Source organism: Protomyctophum bolini (assembly GCF_963924005.1).
Source record: "Protomyctophum bolini genome assembly, chromosome: 2".
NCBI lineage: Eukaryota > Metazoa > Chordata > Actinopteri > Myctophiformes > Myctophidae > Protomyctophum > Protomyctophum bolini.
The window spans coordinates 10132006-10150207 of NC_137863.1; the positions used below are offsets into that span (position 1 = coordinate 10132006).

At 41.4% G+C, this 18202-nt stretch overlaps 3 protein-coding genes across 4 annotated transcripts; 2 read left to right on the top strand and 1 right to left on the bottom strand.

Moving 5' to 3' along the window:
• Positions 1-1869: 1869 nt before the first annotated feature.
• Positions 1870-3719, bottom strand: mafbb (v-maf avian musculoaponeurotic fibrosarcoma oncogene homolog Bb). Its single transcript, XM_080776020.1, has one exon. The coding sequence runs from the start codon at positions 3498-3500 to the stop codon at positions 2511-2513; it is 990 nt and encodes a 329-aa protein (XP_080632146.1). The 5' UTR covers positions 3501-3719; the 3' UTR covers positions 1870-2510.
• A 1526-nt stretch (positions 3720-5245) lies between these two features.
• LOC308323807 (DEP domain-containing mTOR-interacting protein) lies at positions 5246-10809 on the top strand (the record flags this gene model as incomplete). Of its 2 annotated transcripts, none has more annotated exons than XM_080775650.1 (9): positions 5246-5370; positions 5611-5789; positions 5904-6027; positions 8047-8225; positions 8415-8630; positions 8735-8869; positions 9180-9250; positions 9530-9634; positions 10684-10809. In XM_080775650.1, exons 1-9 carry the CDS (start codon positions 5288-5290, stop codon positions 10807-10809), a joined length of 1218 nt encoding a protein of 405 aa, XP_080631776.1. In that variant the 5' UTR covers positions 5246-5287. The 2 variants fall into 2 exon arrangements, with proteins under 2 accessions (XP_080631776.1, XP_080631777.1); XM_080775651.1 differs by having other exon boundaries at positions 5281-5370; positions 5691-5789.
• A 1212-nt stretch (positions 10810-12021) lies between these two features.
• Positions 12022-17760, top strand: adnpa (activity-dependent neuroprotector homeobox a). The gene is made up of 4 exons (XM_080775365.1): positions 12022-12382; positions 14297-14409; positions 14754-14846; positions 14954-17760. Exons 2-4 carry the CDS (start codon positions 14302-14304, stop codon positions 17258-17260), a joined length of 2508 nt encoding a protein of 835 aa, XP_080631491.1. The 5' UTR covers positions 12022-12382; positions 14297-14301; the 3' UTR covers positions 17261-17760.
• Positions 17761-18202: the final 442 nt, after the last annotated feature.

The following is an 18202-nucleotide window of genomic DNA, read 5'->3' on the forward strand; positions in this document are numbered from 1 at the left end:
GTCCTATCATTGATGGCTTCGTTACAGCCACTTTTCAGGAATTTCTTTGACAACGTTTAATCTCTGACAATCAAAGAGAAGTCTCCTTTTTTTTTTTAGACAGTTTAGTCAACAGCTCTCAAATGTAATCATTTTGTTTTGAATATCCCAGTGGAAAAATGCTACGCTACCCTAGACATTTGATATAATATCACAGACACACTATAATGTCCAGAGTGTTAATTTATTTTGAACAACAGAGGCTGTGATCAGAGGGCAGAGGTCACACATTGAGAAGAGAACCTGTTAGCCAGGCTAAAGGTAGATGCCATTTGTGTACACACCTGCCAACCAGCAAATCAAAAAACTGTCTTGATATAGGCCTACCTTGTGCAGAAGTATAACAAATGTATACACACGAGCCATTACATATACTATTAATTAAATCCATAATGTGACAATTTATTGCATGATTAGGATCAATTAAATTCTGTTTTAGTCCTGAAGTAAGCATAATCGGTGAACGGGAAGCTAGTATTAGGATTTCAAAATGGTGCCTGGGAGAGAATCAGAAGAGTGCACAGCAATGTGCTGTGGTTGTTGTTTCTCTTTCCTCTGTTAATGAATGCAGGGGTGACCTGTTTGTCTGAGGAAGAGAGGAGAGGGGAAGCCTGATTTCAACTCCATATTATCTGTACCCCACAGCCCCTGCCAGTCAGTCCTCTGTGCTTTCACATGCCGGGGTCCCACAGGAAACAGCCCTCCACGAAGGGCAAAGGTCAGGGAAAAAGAGAGAACCACTCGTCCTTCCTTTCATTTACCTCCAGCCCAACAAATATTGGCATGTTACGTTGCTCTGCTTGTTCCCTCAATCCTTTCATATTTATTATACAGTGGTTTGATTGAGCACTGTAATCGGAAATCTAATCAAATAAACAAACTCCCACGAGGAGTGGAGGGGGGACAGTGGGGTTGTTGTTGATCAATAAGTTCTAAAACAGACTTTGCATATTGCAGGTGGAGGTAAGGAAGTCGACCTGATGGTCAAACAGTAAATTGGGACTTTCTGAATAGGTTTTGAGTTGATTGAGGGATAATAACATTAGCTGAAACCGCTGGTAAGTGTTGAAGATTTCCGCACCTGACACTGTACATTCACACACCGTCGTCTCCATTCAATGTTTGCCTGAAAAAACATTCCTCTGACACCACATCCTCTGTATGATTGACCTTTCTCTGTGATTTGTTTTTAAATTCTGGTTCCAAAAATCTAAATTCAGCTTAAAGTACGATTTGATGACTTTCCAACTGTCCATATGAAATCACCTTACAAAAGACAATTTCGAGCATTGTTTTTCAAATATGTCAGGAACATTTGCATATAATCTGGGAAATTATTTTAAAATAAACTTAAAATGTTTTGATCAGGCTGATCAAGCACAGTAAAATAATATTAACATAGGCCTACTGGTAAACAACCTGGGGTATACTTATTGATACAGATTGAATATATTATAAGGAAAGGTTACTTCATAAAGTGCTTGTGATATCTGGTCAAACTAGCCAAATTCATGTGTTGTTTTGTATGGAATAATAGAAAATAATTTAGTATGCAGCACATTTTTTTTTAATAATTGTATATATAACACATATTTTCCTATGTATGTCTTTGTTATTGTCTATATAGTCATAGTTATGACTGATGATAACTTAATCTTGTAATAGTATTATTGATTTTGTGTCAATATAACTGCTCAAAGACCCCTTTAGGTCTATCATGAATGTCATGTCCATGATTATAAAACGTTTTTGTTGTATATTAATTGTTGAGTAAATATCTGCTCTGTAGAATAATATGAACTAAATGAGAGATAAGAGGAGACACAAATGTACAAAGTCATGATGGCTTTATTGATCAATAGTAGATGAAAACAATTTAAATACAAAATGATGTCAGTCAAATACATTTTCTCGCGTAACTGACTATTATCTTTCAAAAGAAAAGGACCATTTCTGTCCAGCAGAATTATTTTCATAAAAATAATGGAAGTTTCATCTCTAGTAGCCTATATCATTATGATTGTGTTGTCTGTCAGAAATATATCCATGTAGCCTACAACACTTGACAGAAAAAAAACTGAGCAAAGCAAAATCACGACAACAAGCAATGAAAGCCTATATAAGTAGCCTAATTGATAGAGAATAAGGCAAACATGACTTTCTAATAATAGTAAAGTGAATATTCTCGTGGGGATATTAGCCTTTATTTCAAGTGTTTCCATTAAGACAAAATGCAGGCAGGTAAGCCTGTACAAAAAGTCTCATATAGTAGGCCTACATGTCCAGCATGCATGTCTCCAGTTGAGTTTTGCTGCGTTGCTATTTCAGTTACATTAAATCGAGTGGTAGATACGGAATTACCCCACTTTAGTTACCTGTAGGCATAATTAAGTGGTCTAAATCGATTATTTTGTGAAATATCACGTTAATAGGGGGGGGGGATCAGTTCATCGGTGAAAAGCACCACTCACTCACATCATATAGGACTCGGGTGAAGAAGGGTTGTCACTGGTAGAGCCAGTTTCATGGTAACCATTCGCACCAGTCAGTTTCTCACATTTAAGTTTATAAGCGTCCCTCTCACGTGCCAGCCGGTTGAGCTCGTGCTTCAACTGCTCCACCTGCCCGGAGAGGCTGGTCTTCTCGTGCTCCAGAACATGCTTCTGTTGGACGCGCTTGTAGCGACAGGACTGTGCATAACCTCGGTTCTTTAAGGTACGGCGCTTCTGCTTCAGGCGCATCACCTCGTCCTTGCCCAAGCCTCTCAGGTGCCGGTTGAGATCTCTGACGGACATGGAGACGAGCTGGTCGTCCGAGAAGTGTTCGTCGCCGCCGCCTCGCCTGCCACGGCTGTGGTGGAGGTGATGCTGTGCGCCGAGGACCGGTGAGTGAGGAGCGGAGTCGTCGTCATCGAGGTCGTCTTTGTACTGATCTGGGCAGTGCGCGTTTGCCATGTCTTGCATGTCGGGGTGACCCGAGAGTGCGTCGGGTTGACGGAGAAGTCCGGGGTAGTGCGCCGGGGCATGGTCACTGAGTTGCCCGTACCCTTCGAAATCAGCCTGGAAAGGTTGCGGGTGGCCGTGAGGCGCAGAGGGGTGCCCGTGCACTGTGGTGCCGATGAGGGCCTCTACTGCGTCCTCGTGTGTCAGACCGAAACCCGGAGGATACATTTGCTGAGGGTAACCCCCGTTGTTAGCTATCCAGAACTGCTCGCTGCCATGGTTGTTTCTCTGCTCGTTTGGGTTGAGGTTCGGCGAAGAGGGCACCGAATTGCAAGGCGTGCTACCGGGGGTGGACGAAACAGAGTCCGGTCTTTGAAGCTGACTGCATGCCCCGATGAACGAGCGCTCGATCCCTTGCATTGCCTCCTTCTTCACACCGAACTTCATCAGCTCGAACTCGCTGACGAAATCCATAGGAGTTTTCTGAAGTCCCAAGTGTAAATTTGCTTCATTAGCCATATTAATTGATAATCTGGCTCCCAGGAGTTCCGAACGCTATACAGTCAATGGAATAATGCCACTTTGAAAGAAAGAAAGAAAAAAGTAATTCCGAAATTAGGCTAACACAAACGCCTAAAAGGAAAAAGACGTCCCTCCTTATTGTGTTGGTAAACTAGTTAGCCATGTATGCCGAGCAAAGCTGTGGGCACCCACTGGCCACAAAGCTAACTCCACTGAAGTGACAGAGCAGAGGACAAGACCTTATGTACGAGAGAACCCTCTGCCTTTTCAGGAGAAGCGCACTTTCTTCATGATGTCACGCGCTCAGACTACACCTCCGCGCTTCTCTCCAATGAAAAGACAGTGAAGAGGGCAATTTGCATAAAAGCTGATGTGTGTATATCTTAAGGGGCTGAACATGTGATGTGATGGTAGGCTACTCTTTATTTTATTGGGGGTTGAAAAAATCATGGACAGTGGAATTATCTGTCTTTTCTTGCTTTTCTTTTTACCTTTTAGACTGGCCTATTACTATATAGCCTCTATGCCCCACTCCTATATATAACTATATGGTACCACTGCTCATCGTGCTTGTAAAGATGTCAGATATATTGCTACTTGTCGTTAAGCTGGCTTCACCAGCAAAAATCCACTTGGACTAATAGGCTTTAGCCTACTTGAATTAATTTTCCGGACATTCCATTAAAAATGTACCCCGGATTTTGTCAACTTAAAATAGTTAACTTGTATAAACCATTTCAATATGCAGTTGCGGATATCTATACATTTGTGTTTAAAAAATATGGCATGGCCACAATTTCCATCTAACAAAAAAATGATGAGCTGTTGATTTTGTGAGTATACATGGGTCAATACTGACACCTTGTGGTCACTATCCATAACTGCTGGTGCCATTACAGCTGAGCTGATAAATGATGCCATAATTCTCCAGCAAGATTTTTATCTAAATAATGTCCTTTTCTGTCATTTTAATTGTGAAAAAACAAACAAACATACAAAACATTTGGAGCACTAATGCTTTGTGTGTGTGTGCGTGCGTGCGTGCGTGCGTATGTGTGCATGCGTACGTGCGTGTGTGTCAGTAACTAATCATATTTTATCATTACAATTTACATTTAATTTCACAGAGACTCAATTTCTCTTGTTCAATTGCCAATTAGTGAACATTGAGTCAGTACTTTTTGAATGATCCGATTTTTTTACATTTCTGATAGCAACAAGATGTTCATATAAATTATTATTGTCTATGTCTATACTTGCAACAATATAATGCTTGATAAACATCTTTCAATATTACTTGTACTTCCAGATGTGAGAGGAAAGTGGCCCTGTTTGTTTACTGCTTCTCCATCTGAGGTTTAGATCTCCCATGTAGTGTCTTTGGCATGTAGAAAATCTGTATATAAATCTGAGATATTATTATTATCTCAGAGAATATTGTATCAAATTTAGTTCTCCTTTTCTTTTGATTAGGAAATTAGTTCTGTGATGAAAAATAATAATACAAATTATTAGAGGTTAGTAATTATATGCAACAACTGAGGGGACTGTTAATGTTGTGTGTGTGTGTGTGTGTGTGTGTGTGTGTGTGTGTGTGTGTGTGTGTGTGTGTGTGTGTGTGTGTGTGTGTGTGCGCGCCCGTGCGTGCGTGCGCATGTGTGTCTGTGTACACATAACACCCATCCCACATGGCAAAAGGGTTCTGTTTATTTTCCGGGCTATTTGGTAAATATAAAGGACCATACAGACAAGCTAGCTTTCTAGTCCAGTGGCAGAGAACAAACATGGAGCAAATAAGCACCATCAGGAGAAAACTCATGACAAGACTACACAAGGCTGAAGTTATGATTGCCGGAGAACAACTCAGGTATGGAGATAAAGGAGAGAGAGAGAGAGAGAGAGAGAGAGAGAGAATGATTGCCGGAGAACACCTCAGGTATGGAGCTAAAGAAAGAGAGAGAGAGAGACTGACTGACTGATTGTTACAAATGAACAATGTCTATATGATGGCGTTTCGTTTACTGATAATACATGATGTTAGACTTAAGTCTTCTCGTATGCGACACAGTAGAAAGTGAATCTAATGTCTGTCACTTTGGATCACAAGACTGAGGCTCCACGATGGAAAGCTAATCAAGGAACGGCGTTACCACTTGCGCACATATCCTAACTGTTTTGTGGCCCAAGAACTAACGGACTGGCTTGTGACCCATAAAGAAGCTCCGGATCGGACCACAGCTATCTGCCTCATGCAGCATCTCATGGACCATGACATTGTTCACCATGGTAAGGAGAAGTGACAAGAAACATAGAACTGAACCAATATAAATGCAGTAAAAAGTTGTTAGGGGTCACACCAATATGAAGGCTCACTGGGGATGTATCTTATACCTTCCTCAGTCTGTGATAAGCATCTGGTTTTCAAAGATGCAAAACTGCTGTACCGTTTCCGTAAAGATGATGGCACATTTCCCTTCAACACAGAGGTGATGGTCTTCATAAGAGGACAAAAGCTGTATGAACAGTAAGTGCTACTTTGTTTGCGGTATGGTTACTCCTTAACTTTCTGAACAACAAAAGCCAATGTTTAAAGGCCCAAACAGTGAAAATAAACAAATGCCACAGAAGAAAAAGGGACCAACAAAATAGCCTAGATGTTTCCATCCATCCACCACTCTTATGTAATTTATGATTTCCCAAAAAATCCAGATTGGGCCTTTAATAATCATAATCATTTATCATAATCATAATCATTTAAAAAACATCAGATTTTCCACATTGCGTTCCCACAGTGGAGATTTGGTTTTCACCCCTGTCTGTGTCTGAACAGCTAATCCCAGGTAATGCTGGACCTATCAGCATGAAACATTGCATGCCCAGTTGCCCACTCTTATTAAGTAGGCCAAATTGCCATTGTGGTGGCACTATAACAGGACGCTTAAGCTTTGACCTGTAACTCTTGAGCCATAAGTCGTACAATAACATCTTCCACCGTCATGATTCCTTGGATCATGACGCAACTCCTCGCCGGCTGTGACCTTGTGTTTCCCAGAGGACTTGGACGGCCACGCCCCCCGGCAATTGAATTGACTATCCCTGCATGGGATAGTGCCTGCCTAGCCTAGGCCAGAGCCAACAGTGACACAGAGTGGAGACCTGGCTATACCTATATGAGCATCCTCTACTCTGCAGAAGTAGTTTTATAACTTGGGAGCTTTGAGTATCTTTAAAACCAGGTACCAGTGAGAACTGGGAAACTGTTTCTTCCACCTTGGGCTATCCTAGCCTAATTAAGTGGTCTGGGGTTATGTGAGACCTGGGGTGCAATTTGACATGCAATCTCACAAGCAAACTTATACCGTCTGCTAACCTTCTTTTTTCCTTTATTGAATTTATTAGTAAGGACAGACAGGAAAGAGGGAGGGAGAGAAGGGAGAGACATGCAGCAAAGATCATCATGAACGGGACTTGAACATGCGACACGCTGTCAGGCTAGAGCCAGAGCCTATATGTGGACCTTTTCATCCATTGACCACACGCGAGTGTATAGCCTATATGTTCAGAATATTGCTACTAAACAATAACAATCACCCTCTGACATGGATCGCTGGCCTGGACACAACAGTGCAAACTACTCAACTGATAATAAACCAAGCACAACGAAAATGGAATTTTGTTGTTTATATCACACTCACACACGTACACACATTCACTAACTATACTGTACATACAATAAAATCAACCAGTCTGAACGTCGCTTGTATGCCAGAAAAACCTATAACACACCACTGCTCGCTTATTTTTGACACAAAAACACAACAAGAGAGCATCAACTACATAGTAATAACAAAAACAAAAGGAGCGACTAAAACAGGAAACGGACATGCAATGATCTAGGACGGTAAAAGCAATGCTAAAAAGGTGTGTCTTAAGATTTCGTTTAAAAATGTCCACAGATTCAGAGAACCGTAGATCCCTTGGCAGGCTGTTCCACAGCACAGGGGCATAGTAGCTAAAAGGCGGCTTCTCCATATTTTTGTTGTGTTGTGTGGTCTCTGGAATCTCTAGGAGACCACCACTAGAGGATCTTAGGGGTCTGCCGGGCACATATTTAGGAGTTTTTAATGTTTTAAAAACAAGTAAAAGAATTTTAAAATCTATTATAGAATGTATAGGCAACCAATGTAGGGACTTTAAAATCTGTGTAATGTGTGCTCTACGTTTGGTCTTTGTTGTAACCGACCACTTTGACTTCTTCAATCAAGATTCAATACCATCTCTCAGTCTCTTCTATCAGTAAATCAGATAGAAATAAGACTTGCAGAATGTGGAACTAATCTGACTGTAGTTAAAGGTCTCCTCCTTAAAAACTACTACTAGCCCCCATGACACAGTAATGGGTAGGCAAGCAGATCTGGCAGAGATCTGCTTTCTGAGGAGCAAATGTTTCTCGTCCTACAATCTACTTTCTCCTGGTCTGAATATAGATACTTTTGTGTAATTATACAGTCTCTAATATTGTCTGTGTGCCTTTTCTCTTTAGACTCATTGCAGTCAAAGATTCAATTCTGCAGCTGAGAGAGGAGCAGGGTGTTACATATCAGCGTTCCTTTCCTGGCTGCCAGTTCATTGACTGGCTCCTCCAGAATGGAGAAGCAGAGAGCAGGCGCCAGGCTTTGGACCTTTGCCGTGCCTTGCAGGAGCAGGGCATTATTCAACATGGTGAGAGAATGTGACATTTTGCCTTTCGTTCTCTAGTGCTAGAAAGAAGCAGACTATCACTGACTGCTATCAGTGAGCTGCCAAGTTGGACTTCTAGTACATTAAGCCACCCAAAAAGCTCCCTGTTTAAGCCAGTTTTACCATGAATCCTGATCCTATATCTTCCTGTGCTCTCACACTACCATTCAGTGTCAAAGAAGCACAACTTCTTTGACAGTGGGTTACTGTATCAGTTCTGCATCAATTTCCGCCGCCGCCGACGACTGTCTGAACTCTTAAAAGAGAATGAGAGGGACAATGAGGACGGGTCGTCATCAATGCAAACATCAGAGGACAGCCATTCTCATAGTCCTTTCTCCCTACGCAAGACCCCTTCTCAAGAGGGCTCTAGTGGATTCCAATCTGGTAAAATAATGTCTTGTGTGCACAACTAACATGTAAACATAAGGTACGCCTTATTTGCAGACAACTGCTTAACATTATAATTATCATTATCATTGTTTTCATAGTGAGGTCTAAGGATTTGACACACGTAGCCAATGGGCGACGTGGAAGCTTGAATTCCATTCAGCTTCCGTCCTTGGGGTTTTCCACCCTTGTCCAGCTGTCTTCTGCCCCACTGGTGAGATGCAATCCAAAATCAGGCAAGTGTATTGGATTCAACCCAAATATTTTAAGTCTTGAGAATGTCATCAGATGCTATACACTGCTCTTGCTCAGCATCATCATTTATTATTATCATACTAATGTTTTGGTGCGGCTAGACTTTCGTCAAGTTATGATCTTAACTAGATATTGCCAAACCAATTATTGAAAATAAATTATTGAAAATTAGTGATTGGATTAAGCTTTAGTTTATTTTATCAACATCTGTGTTGTCAAAATGTATATTTATAACATGTTTCATTTCTCCATACCATTTGTATAATTAACGTTTTATTGATGGTGCTGCAGTGCTTCGAAGAAAAGTTACATGTGAAGAATTACTGTCACCAGCGGCACCCTTCATCAAAAAAGTATTAACGGTGAGCTGTATGATTTATATTAGCCTATTATTATTATTATTACTACATTGTGCTGTGTGGCTGTGGCAGGTCATTCAATAATTGAACATGACATCTTTCAAGGCTAGAAACAAAACATTGTCTTAAGACATGTCTTCATACGGAAAGGATGAATGTATTAGGTTTGTATGAGGCCGTTTGAGAGACATGTTCACAAATCAAGATATGGATAGGACTAGAATGGACTGCAGTGCACAGTATAAGTGAATGGTATACATCTGTTGTTGGCATAAACCTCAGGTTATTGGGGATGCAGTGGGCTGGGGCTTGGTTGTCAGAGGCAGGGCCCCTTGTTATGTCCAGGCAGTTGACCCTGGAGGTCCTGCTGCAGCAGCTGGAGTTAAGGTAACTATTCAACAAAGTACACTCATGGTATATTGTAAATATTTTTCACTTTCTAAAGCGCACTGATTTTGCATGATATATGCAATCTTAGCTTTGAACTTGGTAAAATCTGCACCTGGATGAATACACCTGGGTAAAACTGAATCCATTCTCTTTGGGTCCAAAATAAACCTCTGCAAGGCTTTTCAGTAAAAATGGGTGACAGATTTTGTGATCACAAGAAAAGAGTAAATTACCTAAATCATTCCAGTGAAAAAATGGCAACTAAAGTAATCTAACTAAAGTCAACCTAAGAAATTAAGTTGAACAACATTTCTGTACAGGATCTCCTCTCTGTTCAATACACCAGGAGCACTCATCCAATGTCATTTTGGCTATGCTTGCACCTTCATATTACAATAGCACCACAAAGGCCTTAAAAACAAGGCTGTTTGGCCTTACATCTACAGCTCATTTAACCCCTGCTCACTTTGCTAAAGTGGGAAGGCTTAGGGTAGAGGACAAAGTACAGCAACTTGCAATGGGCCTTGTCTACAAGATTATAATGCACATACTACATGACACATGTACCTGTCAAACTACTTACAAAATGTCAAAGATGTCCACAGTCACAACACCAGAGAGGGAGCTCCACCACAAATCATGTTCAACCCAGATTTGGCTGAAACAAGGGATTACATTATATTCTAGTGCTATCACTGCTATGCCACAAAATGCCCTACCAACAGTCATAAAAAACGTGAATCGCTACTCTCCTTTAAAACTGCTCGGAACTGGCTCCTTTAAAAAGTCAATGCCACCCCCCCCCCTCCCCCCCATGTTTAGTCAGTGCACATATTTCTATTTTCAACATCTACTTGTTTATGTGAAGTTTTTGCATAGTTTTGTAAAGTGTCTGTCATTAAATGTTTCCATGAATTGAGTATGAAGGATCCCAATGGAAACAAGCCATAGTGTAAATCATCTTAACAGACCTTGTATCGAACTGTACTCTCTAAAAATGATAAATAGCATAAACCTACATCATTTCCAATGATTTCTCTCTCAAGGTTCGTCAGTTTGTGTGCCAGGTGAATGGACAAAATGTTCTTTACCAGGATTATTGGACAGTCTCAAGGTTGGTGATGACAGGACCTCACACTGTTGTCTTGGAAGTTATGGAACCACTTGGATGAGGGCAGCCGCATTACTATCAAATATCTGCCAGGATGTAAATATATAAAAGTGTAAATAGTAAATTACACTCACCTCCACTGCCTCCTTGCAGTACTCCAGCCCAATGTCACCAAGTGCTTTCTTCACTTGCTTCCTGGCTCTCCGTATCCTTGTAAGGTTGTTAACAGGGAGCTGATACATCTTTTCTGTAAAACAGAAATTAAACAAAATAAATATGTAGTTAGCCACTGGATTCATCTAACATTTAAACTTCTTGTTACAAGTTTGTTTCCACAGTGTTGGGATACAACTTATGCTTAGTGTTGTTTGTTTTTGAGTGGTGCAACCTGTGTGTCCCTGGCTCCGTGGCTGTGTCCCTCATAGACATAAACGTAGATGCCTCGCGTGTCACAATTGAAGGCACAATTTCCCCAAGATTCCTTGAAAAGCATTTGCACATCTTCTGAAAATGTATCTTATTTGATGTCTGACTTTAAGGTTGCTAGTGGGTGTGGAGTGGGGAATTTGCTATATAGCCTACTTTATTTTATTGGCCTAAAATTATATTGTCTACCGGTATATAAATATGGTCCACCTGCTGACCGGCTGTCATCATTGAGCAATTTCTTTTATAGGGGGTTATATTATGTATATTATATTAAGTGGCTATGGCCGTTTTTAGCCCAAGGAGTGATTTTTGTGAAAAACTATTGTTTGGAATGGATTCAGAATCATGAAAACCCCCTAGTTATGCCTTATTGTTGTTAATGGTATGGTCACATAACCCCCTATAAATAAATAAATTGCTCAATGATGGCAGCCGGTCAGCAGGTGGATTCATAAATGTATGTAGGCCTATATAATATACCGGTAGACAATATTTTAGGCCAATAGATATATTAAATAAAGATATAGCCTATAGGCCTACCAAATTTCCCACTTTGAACAAAAAAAAGCCTGTTGGCTGACTACTATGATTGTAATAGTGTAATAGCAAATGTCATGCTCATGTTTGTTTCCCCATCTGGGAAAAGTATAAGTAAATAGCAAGCAATTATTAATAAAATGTTTATAAATCTTAGATGAACTTGGCCTCTCTCTCTCTCTCTCTCTCTCTCTCACACACACACACACACACACACACACACACACACACACACAGCTCTGCCTCTCTCTCCCGCTCCCCCATCACTTCCGTCTTTTTCTCGTCGCCATTTTGGATCAAGTGTTGACTTACTTTGAAATGGGTAGCGCGTTAGCTCGCAGCCAGGGTGTCTTCTCTTAATCATAGACGGTCTTGATGACTTGCCAGTAAGGTCAGGGTTGTAGTAGTTAGGAGGATCATCTGAGACCATTGCCGCTGGATGCTCTGCAGCGCAGCTTGGATGAACGAGTTCATCATTTATGGATCCACTCAGCTTGCCACAACACAGCAAATGTGACTTGTTAGCTTGCTAGTTAGCTTAGCTAGCTGGGTAGAGCATCAGCAGCCGGCTTTGAACATCACTGACTTCGTCCATTGGCTCGCCAGTGTCTTTGTTATACAGTGAGCGACTTCACACGGCCAATTCCCTCTTCAAACCCGTGCAAAAGGTGAGTTAACGTAATTGTGTTCATAATATTGAGTCGTTTCACCAACGAACGGGAAGAAATTGAAGGCAAAATTATACTTCGTCGCACGAGTGTGTCGCTCGACAAAAAAAAATGACGTATTTTCAACTGGGAAAAGTATCTATTTTCTCCATTTGGAATGTAACCTTGGTGGTTTTGTTAAATACTTTTTTTTGGGGGGGGGAGAGGTCAAGCGACGCGAGCGCCGCCGGCGCGCCATGGAGCTTGTTAACTTAAGTCATCTCGTGCTAGTAGCCGAGGAGACGACATGCGGGCGGTTTGTCTGGATGTTAGCGTAGCTGCTGCTAACGTGTTAGCCTTTTAGTTAGCTAGTCACACTCATAGTAGCCACATTCTACTGTACGGTAGCCATTCTCAAAAATGACCACATTCTCATTGCAGAATGACTCGGCCAGTCTGTACTGTTTAGTACAGAGGTATGGGAACAAAGAAAGTTGAATCTGTTATTTGATCCGCCGCCATCGGCAATACACCGACGTTAATTAGAGCGGAAATGTCAGTTTTCGTTATCGATAGTCAATATTGTCGATAAGACTATCAATAACTAAAGGGCCGTTTCCGCTCGGCCCTTGGAATTGGCCCAAATGGTTTAGTTTCCACTTTAGGCAAGAGTCAAGACAAGTGTGTGTGTGTGTGTGTGTGTGTGTGTGTGGGGGGGGGGGTGGTACAAAAAACCCAAACAAATCACAGCAGAATCGAGCTTAAAGCTACAATCTGTGAAAGTTGTGCCTGGCTGATGTCAGTGCAACTACAGTCAAGATGGCAGCTCATGTAGGGTCCAATCTGGTGTGCCCTCTGCTTCAAATAACTTTATTGACACTGTGCTGTCAACCAATTGGTGTCCCACACACCAAAATTAGGGAGACCACATCCAGCCACTGCATGTGCTAGTGATATTGCCTACACACTACTACAGATTGTATTTTACTATTTTCCTAAAGCTCCCACCAGTGCATCTGCGGAAATTCAAACTCAAGAGTAGATTAGTTCTCAACACCCATTGGGCAGTTAATACCTTTTTAGCCATATTAAAATACAATGACAGTGATTTATATCAAACAAGTTAACAACCAAGTGGAGAAGTGGGTCTCCTGGCCAATTAAAATTGATGTATGCCTTTTGATTGTTTGACAGCAAGTTCAATTTAAAAAATCGCACCCGTGTGGGGGTCCCCGGAAGTTCCAGACTCCCAGGAACGCACCCAGGGGGGCGGCCCTGTACTGTACTGTGACTCACACCCGAAATCATCATATATACACTTAATGTGTGTGTGTGTGTTAGGCTGCGCAACAGTGACACTTTTTCCGTGCTCGGATAGAGCCAGCCAGGGACACCATAGATATTATTATTATTATTTAAACAAATATTTATAACAGTCATGACAAATACATTACAACAAACAACAAAGTTATTAATACAACATCAGAGCCAGGCGGGATTGCTAACAGAAAACATTTAAAGAGTGAACACAAAGCAACAGTTCTCCGCAGCTTTCTTTTTTTAGAATTGCTGAAGGCACACTGCGTCGCTGCCCAAGTGACGTCACTCATGCAACTCCTCCATGTCTCGCTGTCACTCATGTCACTGGCCAAGGACTTCCGTTAAGCACGCAGAAGCTTAACAAGCTTCCGCTCATTGAAGGCAAATGCTTTTCAAAGAATCTTGGGGAAATTGTGACACGCGAGGCATCTACGCTTATGTCTATGAGGGACACAGCCACGGAGCCAGGGACACACAGGTTGCACCACTCAAAAACAACACTAAGCATAAGTTGTATCCCAACACTGTGGAAACAAACTTGTAACAAGAAGTTTAAATGTTAGGTGAATCCAGTGGCTAACTACATATTTCTTTTGTTTAATTTCTGTTTTACAGAAAAGATGTATCAGCTCCCTGTTAACAACCTTACAAGGATACGGAGAGCCAGGAAGCAAGTGAAGAAAGCACTTGGTGACATTGGGCTGGAGTACTGCAAGGAGGCAGTGGAGGTGAGTGTAATTTACTATTTACACTTTTATGTATTTACATTAATTGCTTTGATGGAGATATTAGGCAATTCAGTACGGTTAGTACTGTGATTTAAACTAGTAACTTGTAACACCATTGTGTAAATGTAGCAGTAAGTTACAAAGTACTAACAGTTACAAAGTACTAACGATTGGGTTGATTTGACCTTTTTATTTGCAAAAAGGCATATATACATGAACAATATTTGCATTTTTTAAAATCTTTATTCTATTGTGGTCCTGCAAATGTGTGTAAGCTGAGTGTTTGGGGGTGTTTATCAGAGTCGTACAGAAAAATAATGAATATTTTCATCTCATTTACACAGGAGTTCAAAGAGTTTTGTCCCACTGACCAGTATGTGAAGAGCACTCTATGTCTTGATATTTGCTCATGGGATCCTTCATCGTCTAAGACACAGGTAACTTACCTTTGTTCTAGGCCTAGTAAAATTCATAACAAAAGCACATTTCTTTGAATTATAACATATATTTTTTTATCTTTAATTTAATTTTGTATTTTTTTTAGGAATATCGATCCAAGCCATTTTGCTGCACAGAGTGTCCATTTGCTTCCAAATACTACTCAGGCTACAAGAACCACTTCCGCAATGTACACAGACGGGACTTTGAGACTGATATTCTACTCAACTGCCCGTACTGCACATTCACTGGAAGCAAGAGAACTATGGAGACGCACGTTAAGATATTCCACATACCCAGTTCAAGACAGAATTATGGGACCCCTCAGGGAACTGCTGTGGGGCAGAAGGACAAAATATGGCTTGATAAAGCCAGGCAGGGGGATAATGTAGAGAGAGCAATGTACTTTTGTAAGAAATGCACATACAGGGACCCTCTCTACAATGTTGTGAGAAGGCACATCTACAGGGAACATTTTCAGCATGTTGTCTCACCCTATCTTGGCATGGTTTCTGAATCATCTGTCAAAAATGGTGCTAATACTGTGAATGGCAACAACATCCTATGTAAGCGCTGCCAGTTTTCTACCCGAAGCTATGAGGCATTGGTGCAGCATGTTGTTGAGTACCATGAGCGCATTGGTGCTCAAGTGACGACTATGATTGGACATGCTAACATTATGGTGTCCAGGGCTCAAGCCTACCCAGGGGTGTCTCAGAAAGCATCTATGATGACTGGAGGGCGCGCACTTATGTCTGAATCTGTACTAAGCCACATGGGCCATTTAAAGCAGGGGCCCTCTGTTCTTAAAAGTCAATCCTCCATCGCTGCCCATCAAATACGTGTTGCTATTCCTAGCAGTGCTTTGACAGAGAGCAGCACACCAGCAGTTAACACAGCCCAAACTCAGAAGTGGAAGATATGCACTGTTTGCAATGAGCTTTTCCCTGAAAACCTCTACAGTGCTCATTTTGAAAAGGCACACAAGGCAAAGAAGATATGGGCAATGGCAAAGTATATCATGAAGATCCACAATTTCACCAGTAAATGCTTGCTTTGCAACCGATATTTGCCCAGTGACACACTGCTCAACCACATGTTAATCCATGGACTTACTTGCCCACAATGCCACTCTGCTTTCCACAATGTAGAGAAAATGATCGAGCATGTGAATCAGGCTCACCCTCAAGACTTTGCTGGTCTTCCTGGTGCATCCCCATTGACCTTTGATCTCACAATCAAACAAGATAAGTCCAATAACATACAGCTTGTTGTTATCACCTTCAATATGAAGGAGCCTATAAATGGTCAAGATTCCCTTCATAGTCATCCACCTCAAGTCAAAGTAACGGCGCCGAAGATGATCGCGCCGAAGAATGACGCGCATGCTAGAGGTTTGCCTTCTGCATCTCTGTCCGGCAAGGGCGAGGTTGGGAAAACCCTTTGCCCGCTGTGCTTCACCATCCTCAAAGGACCCATTTCTGATGCTCTCTCTCAGCATCTGAGGGAACGACACCAAGTCCTTCAGACAATGCATCCTGTTGAGAAAAAGATGACATACAAGTGTATTCACTGCTTGGGTGTGTATACAAGTAACATGGTGGCGTCCACAATCACGCTGCATCTTGTACAATGCAGAGCTGTGGGCAGGTCCCAAGCTGGCCAGGGTATCAAGTCTGCCTTAACTCTCAACTCCTCTGGTGCTGGGTTCCTCAAGCGGCAGCTACCCACCCAAGCCACATCAGACCCAAAGAAGATGAAGATGAACTCAAAGCTTTCCCTCGCCACAGCAGGGAAGCGGGGAGAATCTGACGGCCTTGTATTGGATCCTCGGAGCTATGAGCACAAGACTTACGAGGCGCGGAAAAACTTCCTCACAAACTACTTCAACAGACGACCCTACCTATCGCCTGAGGAAGAGGAAAAGCTGTCTGGGAGTCTGTGGCTGTGGAAGTCCGATATTGCTAGCCACTTTGCGGACAAGCGTAGGGTATGTGAGAAAGAATGCGAGACCAAGAACGCGGCTGTGTTGCTTGGATTTGACATGCAAGCGCTCGACAAATTAAAGCATGATATAACATTTGAGGACAGTGCTGGTACCTCCACACTCGGATCAGGCACTGGGGGCCTCAAGTCTGGTACTCCAAGCACAGACCAAAACAAGCAGTGTGGCACAATTAACTGTACCCTAAAGCTTAGTACATACACAGAGACCATATCAATTGACTCGGACAGTGAACCAGAACAAGAGGGTAGCATTACTGAGAATGGAAATGTTGACGGAAATCAACATGTGGCTGTAGTCTCTGAAGAACCAGCAGATGTGTCGGAGGTGATTCCCCCTATGAACATGGATGGGCCTTCAGAAACGAGCACTCTGCAAGATGGAAAAGCAAACGCAACTTTGTGTTAGTGTCACTGCTTATCAATGTGCCTTGATAGGGTAACATTTAGATATGAAATGTGCTTAAATCTAATGGTATAGACTAGAGAGAATCTTCAATTTATCTGTTATGAGAGAGCCTCATCTTTATGAGACTGGGCAATTAGAAATCACAAACATTGGTCTGGCATGGTTCGCATATGAAATACTGTAATTCCTAATTTTGACCTCAATTCAAGTGTTGAAACAAAAGATTGAGGTACTCGGCAACATAATGCAAAAATGTATGGCTTCTGTAACTGACATCTGTTGTGACACTGTATATAATAGGGATTGTACTTAATTAGATTATACATACTGTCTGTTTCTCATTTGTTAACTTAGTTAGTCACAACGATTGATAAATGATCATATCCCCACTTTCATACCCCCCCCAAGTGTGAGATGGAGCTGTATTGTCATTTCACCTTTAGACAGTTAGGATATGCTAATTGCTTATGTATACTTCCTTTTGAATAAATAAATTTGTTTCATAAATATCAGAAGGTATTTCATTTGAACTAATCCATAATTCACCTATTGAAGGGACGGATCATACAACACTGGATACTGTAGTGTTATTTTGTATTAATAGTCAAATGTGTGTGACACTAGCCAGAAACAAGTAGTGATTACAATATTTATAAATATATTCAGGAAATATAATTACTTGAAAATTACTTGTAGCACAAACAAAGCACCATAATGATGTGGTTTAACTAACTTATGCCACTTATTTCACTTATTTTTAAAATGAGATGAGTTTTAAAAAAGCGTTTATGGAAGCATTGACGTCTATCTACATAACATAGATCTAGTCCCTAGATGCTGTGTATCGAACTAATCTAAGGTAGATTGTGGGTTTAAAAACATAATTCATAATTCTGAAATTATATTTTATTCTTTCAACTTCCGTGAAGATTTTTTTCCGGT

What these genes read in the sequence shown, in the direction of transcription:
- adnpa (XM_080775365.1), top strand. Translation starts at nt 14,302, where the DNA reads ATGTATCAGCTCCCTGTTAACAACCTTACAAGGATACGGAGAGCCAGG. An exon ending in ACTGCAAGGAGGCAGTGGAG is followed by an intron (nt 14,410 to 14,753) that starts GTGAGTGTAATT and finishes TCATTTACACAG; the next exon opens with GAGTTCAAAGAGTTTTGTCC. An exon ending in CTTCATCGTCTAAGACACAG is followed by an intron (nt 14,847 to 14,953) that starts GTAACTTACCTT and finishes TATTTTTTTTAG; the next exon opens with GAATATCGATCCAAGCCATT.
- mafbb (XM_080776020.1), bottom strand. Translation starts at nt 3,500, where the DNA reads ATGGCTAATGAAGCAAATTTACACTTGGGACTTCAGAAAACTCCTATG.